General features: G+C 40.2%; 1 protein-coding gene across 2 annotated transcripts in view; it reads right to left on the bottom strand.

The window, feature by feature from the left end:
- NADK (NAD kinase) overlaps positions 1–9,319 on the bottom strand; it is a 39,812-nt gene extending 30,493 nt beyond the window's left edge. Inside the window, exons 1-2 of one of the 2 annotated variants that reach the window (XM_019541297.1) lie at positions 9,201–9,319; positions 1,851–2,070 (exon numbers count right to left, since the gene is read on the bottom strand). In XM_019541297.1, coding sequence (XP_019396842.1) covers positions 1,851–2,029 — 179 coding nt within the window. In that variant the 5' untranslated portion in view covers positions 2,030–2,070; positions 9,201–9,319. Of the gene's footprint in view, positions 1–1,850; positions 2,073–3,923; positions 4,026–9,200 lie in introns of those variants that run through there. The other variant, XM_019541295.1, reaches the window with a different exon arrangement.
- Positions 9,320–9,541: the final 222 nt, after the last annotated feature.

Raw genomic sequence — 9,541 nt, 5'->3', positions numbered from 1 at the left:
ACCAGCAGGCATTGGGGGAGTCCCTGTTCCCCCGAGCACTACCAGGAGTGACTAGAAATAACAGTCACAAGCTGGCAGAGGGTAGATTCAGACTAGACATCAGGAGGCGCTACGTCAGTCAGGGCGGCTAGGATCTGGAACCAACTTCCAAGTGAAGTGGTGCTGGCTCCTACCCTGGGGGTCTTTAAGACAAGGCTAGACGAACACCTTGTTGGGGTCGTTTGTCCCCAGTGTACTTTTGCCTGCCAAGACAGGGGGTCAGACTTGATGATCCGCTCAGGTCCCTTCTGACCCTACCTACTATGAACTATGAATAAAAAGTTTAAAATCCTGTGCACACAATCTGCATTTAAATACTGTTGGCTATCTGGCATCTTCCACACAAAAAGACTGCTTTCTTATATTATACTTTGCTGTCAAACAGGTACCTATAGAACCTTCACGTGTTAACAAAGTTTGCACGGTCCTGCAGAAACTTCTTAGTATTGACTCTACGCACTTGCAGGTACTCTGTCAAGGCTGCATTTGCTAAGAAACATTTTTATACAAGTACTTAAATGAATGCAGTTTACAGGCAATTGGTTCTAGGTCTCAGGAGAAGATGCTGAAGAGGTCTATATCCCAGAAGTTAGCTTAGAGGTCCATGGTTAAAGAGAAGCGCCTAGATTCCCATTGCATCTTACCAGCTTAAAAAACACCTGGAGGTTTGGTACCTAGATCCCTCAATAGCAATCTGGTGAGTGACTGAGAGAAAATGCCTCTGCCAGATCCCATCACAAGGAGAAAGATCTAAAATACTAAGACCCGCTCCTACATTCTAAAAAAGCCTGGAACCTTTCGCCTTGAATATCAAAAACTTCAAAGCAGTGTACCTGTAACATCAAAATTTGTTACATGCTTTGATTTTGTAAAGATGTATATGGCTCATTAGGTTAGACTGAAACATGACAGAATACAGAAATCTGTCAGAACGCCAAGCTACTCTGAGATACTGTAAGTTGGATACTTTTTGTGCTGGTGGTCTTAAAAACTGACAATTAGCTTAAGACGAACTGCACTCTCACCTGTTTCTGACAGCAAGGTCTGTGCCAACAAGCTATGGAGACAGATTTTGTCCAAAAAGAACGTGTCACAGCTAGAAGTGTACACAGACTTTCTTTAAGTCAATTTTCTCATCCATAGGCAAGCACTTTGAGTATATGAATCACTCCATATTTACCTCTTATTTGTTAGAAGAATTATCTAATACTTTAAAGGATATTACATTCTTGTGAAGACAAAAAAAAAAAAAAAAAAAAAAAAAAATCACAAAAAATTTCACATGAGATTAGATGTTTGCTATGCAAATACAAAGGATCAATAAATTACTTACCGAAGAAACAGCAAACTTCACACAAGAAATACGCTGGAAAACTAAACCTTTATCTGTCTTCTATTCAAATCATGTCAACCTCAGCAACTAATAAAAAACTATCAATACAAATTAAAAGCTATTAATAAAAAAAAAAGTCAATAAATTGAAGAGAAGTAGACTAATGGTTTAATGTAGGTGTAGTCCATAGTGTGGTTTGCACGAGTAGGTGTTACATAAAAAAACTACTGGTTTGCTCCTGCACAGACCCCTTCTTTTTTTGTGCATTTTCAAATGACACACTGATAGCAACTACAGCAGTTATTGAAATCAAAGAGCAATATCTGAAACGGTATACTGCTTTTGGCAGTCTTAAATGTTGCAGTGAAATAGGCAGAAACAAGTAGCTGGCAGAATCATGCAAGCAATCAATTCTGCCCACTTAAAAAAAAGACAAACCATAAAATAACCATCAACTAATGTTTAGCTGATTTCATACCTGAATTCTTTGGTGCTCCCTAGAGCTGGTGAAGCAGACAAACTGCGAGACTTAGCCCGACCCCGGATAGGGTTAGCACAGCTCCACTCCTCATCATCGTGACAGGCTGAGCAATGATAAGCTGTTTCTGAGCTCACTTCATCTCTACTACTGTGAAATTTTTCTGGTTCTATCTCCATAGTGAAGGTAAAGAAACTTCAGTCAGGGGAAATATAAAATCCTATGGGAAGAAGAAAGTAAAGTTTTAATTAAAGAGAGTAAACATACCAAAACTGACAGAGACATTAAGTTGATAGTCTTAGAATCTGACAATTTTCAGAGCAATTTGGAAAATATGTGCTTTGCCATATCACAAGAAGGAAACTAGCAGAAGATAGAGGAGAAGTGATGCATATTAGATGCTCCTGATGGCAGAGGCTTGGGTAGTTTGGCACAACTTGCACCTGCAATTTGCAGAGCGGATAACAGCTTTATCATTCCGTAAGAAATGTTGTACAAAAGCAAAAGTGTTTCCCTTTTAAATGCAACATCAAAATCTGCACATACATTCATACACTTGGCTTTATCCCCAGATAAGGGCACTTAGGACATTTATACATATACATTTTCGTGCCCTGGTGTGTCAGAGCAGACTCAATTAATCAAGTCTGCTCCGCATGAGCTGACATGCACTGCGCTGCATTGCATGCAGTTGTATAGGCGGCAAAACGAGCATCAGCACACAGAAAATGGTAGCAGTACGCTTTTGAGCTAAAAGCCCTTCAATGCATTTTAGTTCAAAAGCACGCTGCCATCATTTTCTCAGCTATGATGTGCATTCTGCCACTTACATAACTGCAGGCGACACAGCGCCAGGTGCTTGTAAAAAGCACCCACCAGTGGTGTAAGCATGTACACAAATGCCTTTAATGCTTTGTACAATCCTTGTCTGGGTTTAAGTGCTAAAAGGATTAAAAGCATCAAGTTATAAAATCAAATATTTTTTTCACTGCAGCTTTGTATCTCAGCAACTACAATACTGAAGATGTGGCGCAAATGAATAAATGCCATTCAATTAAGTCACAAATGAGTCATCATTAGATAATATAGAAGTTCTTAGTTTAAAATACTTCACAAAAAGATTAATCTTAATCCCCTGTAAAGGCACCAAGCAATTTGCCTGCTCTACACACAGAGATATTGAGAAAGCAAGATTCGGCTGTTCGCGCCAGTACAAAGATAGTCGGGATGAGAGCCAGAATCAGAACTTTGAACTTCTGGATCCCAGAACCCTGAGCACAAACTGTGCCAGTCACAAAACATGAAGAAAATAAAAATGCACAACAATATACATTAAAGACAAAGCACTGGCTTTAAGGTTACAAAAAGCAGAGCAACTCAGTTCTATAAAGCTGTTTGTAGAGATTCATACACACATTTTAAAGTAGTTGAGAAAGACCTGTTAGGAAAACTGAATAGCAAAAAGCTTCCAGACAGGCACTTCATGCTAAGTTTCAGGCAACAGGAAATGTATTAAACTTCCTGTTGCATGGAGTTGATTGAAGTAGTATTAAGACAGGCTGAACTACAGAGGAAGGAATGGACCTGCTGAGTTAAATTAAAAAAAAAAAAAAAACTTTATGAAAATATGATAGCTACAGTTGTTACAGCTTCAGCAAACTAACTCTAAACTCTGCTTTCCTTGCTGCTTCCAGCCTGACTCTGATTAACAGACAGCATGTAAGTAATAGCAGGAACAGCTTTATAGTGGATGAGCACAAATGCCATATAGACAGACACTTTTTTAATTACTTTCTCCCTTCAAACCCTATTTAAAGAGAGCAGGGCCCTACCAAGCATTCAAACCCAAGTGTATTTTTTCACTACTCAGATACTACAGTACTCTTCTCTTGCCTTGGATTTCATGAAGCCAAAACAGACATTTGATACTGAACATTAAATGGAAGTATGAAATATTCTTCACTGTAAGAAAACTGACCAAAGGATCCAGGGCATCTCCAAAATCTGAGCCTCCAAATCTTCTCACCTTACCAAAAGCTCCCTTTGGGATTTCAACTTAAAAAATGAATATATTTTAGTTAGAAACAAAGCACTCCACCACACAGCTCCAGAGTCTGCTCTCCTATATTCAGTGCTGCTTTTTCCACCAATACTAAGAATTCTGCATCTGTGTAGTCTCTCACTATGGCTTCACCCAGTTGAAGAATAATCCTTATCAATATATAACTAGCAAACAAGACTAAGTATATAAAGGAAAGCGAATCTGGAGACAAACAGTAACCAAGATAATTAAGCATGGATAAATATTTTACTCTTTACTAACTTTGTTGGAAGCTTATCTTGCTATAATATTTGCAGGATTGCATTTTTAATGTGTCTGTTCTTCTACTGCATAGAATCCCCATGCATGCTGTAAATGGACAGGATAGCATAAAATTAGAAGAGACTTGGAAGCAGAAAGATGTTAATAACAGTAATGGTTCTTTGCCATACTACAGTAACTTCCAAATACCACAAGATCTCTTACAAATAAGACGACATTTTGTAACCCCCTCATTATGCATAGGGAAACTGTCTCTGAGGAGATGTTTTAGAGCTAGCATTGGTTCATTAATGAATTGGTTGGAAGTGATACTTAACATATCAATAACCACTGCTTCATTCATTTCTGGTATGCATTTGTCCCCTAAAGGCCACAACGACAAAAAGAAAAGCTACAATTACCAGCATGCATTAATAATTTGTAACATGGTGAATGTGTTAAGAAACCAGTGTTTAGTTGCTAGTTACTTACTGCTTAGAACCACCCATGACCTTGAGCTGGGAAAGGCTCATTTCAACATGCTTTTGACTTTCCTGCTGTCTAGTAATTACTGAAGAGGGGGCCCAATTTCAGATACACTGAGCAAAACAACATACCTGTTTGGGAGTCACTTATTTAATTGGTGCATGCTATTATGTATTAAAGAAGACTGAGAGTTTGAATTTAATATGATGGAAGTAATTATTACTAGAAAAAGTGTTTGTTTTGTCCTAGAGTTTTATACAATTTCTCAGGATTCCTGGCAGGCTACTGCTGAACTAGTTATACAATGCAGTTCACTTTAGGGAATTATTAGGTACAGAAAATTTAAACATTAGGCATTATATGCATCAAATGAAATGTGAAGAAGTATTTCAGCATATTGGTATTTAAAATATGTTGTGCTGGAAAGCCCCTTGTATTTATTTATTCACCTTCTGAAGCAGTACAGGCCAATGTTTTTAACAGGCATTCCACAAATTAGCTCTGCGCCTTCCCATGTACCACTCCAGTCCACTTCTCTTTTTCCTCCCCAAGCTGCTGCTCTTTCTGTTCCCTACCCTATCTGCCACTGTACTGCTTCTCCCCTCTCCAATCTGTCACATGCCACACAGAGGATGCCTGTACCACAGGTTGGCCACCCTGTTCTGAAGCGAACCATTACTTTTATTTTGGAGATTCAGGGATCACTGGTTTCTCATGGGCACTGGTAATCCTATACAGGATTCTTAATTTAAAGTAAAGTAGTTTTGAAGATCAAATAGCAGGAAGTTTCAACTTTGTTTTTCCTTACAACTTGCCTACAAATACATAGCCAAGTTTCTTTCAGCCTATTAGCTTCCAAAGAAAACACCATATATAGATAAGAAAATAATTGTTTATTGACTGTCTATACACAGAGCTGCTTTATGAAACACACACCATTCCAATATATTATATCCAAAAATCAATTTAACATTTTAAAGATACAATCCAGTGCCTTAAGTCTGTAAGTGTCATCCTTTGTCAGTGATGTATTTGGTAGCCGTGTTGGTCTGAGAGAAAAAAAAAAAAAGAAAATGCAGAACTCTAGAACTGTTGGTTCAGAGATGATACCTTTTATTAGACCAAGTAAGAAATCACAAAAAAATTATAATTTTTTTGTGATTTCTTAGTTGGTCTAATAAAAGGTAATTTTCTGTGATTTCTTAGTTGGTCTAATAAAAGGTATCATCTCTGAACCAACAGTTCTAGAGTTTTTCAATCCTTTATTGGTGAAATTATAATCCAAGGTATACTACGGATCTTGTAATTGTCAAGCACATGAATATAGCTAATGTACATCACATACAATATCCAAACATTGGTTCCTTCAGTCTCCAGCATCTTGTTATTTCCATGAGACTGTACTATGTGCCATCATATCCCAAGTCAAAGGAATTACTGTTCTGACTTGTCATTACATTTTATTTTGACTGCTGCTTATTAAGCTACCATTAGCCAATTCCGGTTTGCTTGTAGCAAGTCATGCCCAATAGCCAATATTTTTATGCTTACCCAAAGCCAAATGCTATTCAGTTCTTCAGCAAAAGTGACTATCAGCTCCCACATACCTACTTCCCAGTACTTAGTTTGCAAAGCACAGAAGCAACATACCTTACATGTTATAACATATAACAACTGTTCCCTCTAATCAGGAAACACAGTTTCCTTTTTTGTACTAACTTCAACTAAGCAGCCTGGCAATATCATCTTGATCTTTAAAGATATGTTTCACTGTAAATTGCCTGAAGGAAAAAATCTGAACTAGTAAAGATCAAAATATTTTGTTGGCATAGCTTTTGTATATGATTAGGACGTTGATCACTCAGGCAATTTCACAGAGTCAAACATGAGATATCTGAAAGTACACTCATGTTTTCCAGGCTTTGAATATTTTGCAAATTCATCACCCAACTAGGTAACTCACTGATCCCTTCCAAGTGCCTTTACAATGTCTTATGAGCATATAAGGTTGTGGTCTCACATATTTTGGGAAGCAAATTTATTTTCAAAGTGAAGTTAGTCATCAAAATGACTCTCCCCCCGCCCCACCTGCCCAAATATGCAAACTTCTCACATGCTAGAAACTACTACCAGCTTACCAATAAATGACAGTTTCAACAGTTTAATATTTCACTGTTTTGGATATACCAGTCCTTATAACTATTGGAACATATTCCCAAGTATCAAATTTCATACAAGTTTTCCCCATAATTTTACATTGTAAACTTGTTAGTTAGTCAACATGAAGACACATACTCCAGGCAGCAGTCTTGATACGTATTTTGAATCCTTCCTTTTTCATGTCCCTATGACAAGGTATTTAGCAGAATTCACAGACTTGTTGGAATCTGACATGGCTGTGCCATGAGCACTTCTGTTATGGCCCTGAACTTCTGACCTCTGGGCTGTCAATCCTGCACCTATATCACCCCAGCCCCCCTAAATTTTGAATGATATATGATTTATTAAAAATGGGTATAAAGCACTTGAGCAACAACAGATAAATATTTAAAAAAACATTTTTTGTCACAGTTATTAAAAAGAGCAGAGCTTACACCTGGAGTTTTAAAAAAGTTAAACCATCTTAGATGGCAAAACCCCAATGTAAGAAGTGAACTCTCAGAAACCGGGTCTTTGGTTTAAATCAGGTGCAATCCTCCCTCCACCAAAGATCATTTTGTATTTAATATTCAGTCACTAAAACTGAAGTCTCAAGAAATTGGGACCAACTTGCATCACTGTGTGTACAAGGCAATAAAGTCGATGTTGCAGATAAAGGAGCAATTAAGAAATTCCAGCTTTATTTAAAACAAACACTTGATCCTCGAGGAGGTCTCTTGAAGCATACTGAATATATATATATTTTCTTATCTAAAGAAGAGTCTGATCTAAAAAAAACCAAACAAACGAACTCCTACAACAGTTTCAGGATTTTTAAGGAAAGTCACCAGTAGCTTGTCTTCAGTCATTTATATCCTCCTCACTCCTCTACCCTGCAGCTGCAGCAGAAAGGCAATATTTTTCCTCCCACAAGTTTGCTTTCAAACACCTGTATAGACAGCTGTTATGCCTCTACAGGCAGATGTCTGTGAGAACTTCTCAAACAGCCTTTCAGAAAAGATAGATTCAAAATGCCATGCAGGGGCAGGAAGATGAGATGGAAGAAAACTGAAAACTTGTTATTACCAGTAAGCTATTTTCTTTTGCGTCTCTTCCCCTGGATTTTCTATCAAGTACCAGCATGGCAATAAACATGGCAGATGTTCCTAAAAGAGTATCTTGGAAATGTACCTGCCAAGTGCAGCATCAGTGGAGAACACTAGCTTAAAACTACAAATCAAGGTGGAAGGAGCCCTATCGGGAGTCCACAGTCTTCAACCACACAATGTTTCCCACCTCAGAGTGTATAAATTACTGTACAGATTACATCGGGGGGTTGGTTGTAGCTGTGCTGCTCTACAGACACAGGCAGACAAGCTTCTTTGGGTACATGTGATCTCTTTCATTAAACCCAGTAGTTGGAAAAAACTGCTCTTTGCAAACCCTTGGGCACAAACACCCTTCTTCAGGCATAGGTGGAATCTGCTGCTGGTCTGCAGTACAAAATGAAAATCCTCACAAGTCACACACCATTAGTTACATGACATACCATCCCTCCCTGGAACCTATACAGGAAATCCTCAGACAACTGCAACCCACACTCCCTCTGCCTGAAGAAGGGCGTTTGTACCCAAAAAGCTTGCAAAGAACAATTTTTCCAACTATTTAGTTGGTCTAATATTATTATTATTATTAATAATAATAATAATGATGATGTCACATCTACTCAAAGATCCTTGTCTGCCAGTTTAGATTACATGCTGCTTCCAAGATATCCTAAGACTCCTGGGAGATCAGCATAGGAAACAAGGATTTTGGGATCCGATTCTTTTTCCAACAGATATATAGTTTAGGAGCAGTCTTGTCCACAGATCCATAGTCACAAACAAGATTTTAAGATCGCTGGAACCCAACTATTAAAGCTACCCATGGGTCAGTTCCTTCAACTTTTAAAGCACAAGGAGAAAAATGGCAGCTTCCTCCCAACCCCTACCCCCCAACATTTTAAAAAACTCATTAACTTCAGGAGGTAAGACCCCAAGTTCACCAGATGAGACACCTTTCTTAACAAAGCACCAAAGCACTTCAGTAATGCAGTTCCCATTCACATATCATTACACCTAAAGCGTCCACAAGGACAGCTGTCACCAGCCTCCATCAAAACCATTCCCGGGGTGGAGTCACCTAACCGTTTTACACCACCAAACTCCTGCCGCCGCCGTTAGCACAAGACACGACTCAGTTCTGCCTTCAGAAAAAAGTTAGCTCCAAAAAAAGGCACAGAAGATGAGGCCGGGAGGGCCGAAGGGGTCATCGGAGCCAACCCCTTGGTCGGAGCAGCACCAGCCCCAGGCAGAGCACCCCCAAGCTGGCCCGCGCTTCCTCGCGAGGGTCGCACGTGTGAACGCGCACAAGCGACTGACCCGGGTCCTGCCGTGCTCTTGACGCTGCACTGCAGCGCTTCCGCTCCGGCCACTTCACGCCGCTGCGCTCGCAACACGGCGGGCCCGGGCGGGGCAGCCAGAGCCCGCACCCCGCCGGGCCTTCGACAACTTTCGCGGCCGCGCCGCCCCGCACTCACCGCCCCCCTCAGAGACCCACGAGCCCGCCCCGGTGGAGGTGGGGGCGGGGGCGACGGCGGCTGCTGGTGCGGCTGTCCCAGGAGCGGGGCCGCCCAACCCCACGCGCCTCCATCGTCCGCCTCCGCCTCCTCAGCAGGCCCAGCCCCGGGCAGGCGAGGAGGGCACGGTACTCATGCGCACTA

Source organism: Crocodylus porosus, unplaced genomic scaffold (genome assembly GCF_001723895.1).
Source record: "Crocodylus porosus isolate Cpor-Errol unplaced genomic scaffold, CroPor_comp1, whole genome shotgun sequence".
Classification (NCBI taxonomy): domain Eukaryota; kingdom Metazoa; phylum Chordata; order Crocodylia; family Crocodylidae; genus Crocodylus; species Crocodylus porosus.
Note: the sequence above shows the minus strand (reverse complement) of the source record. Positions and strands in the feature narration are given on the sequence as shown.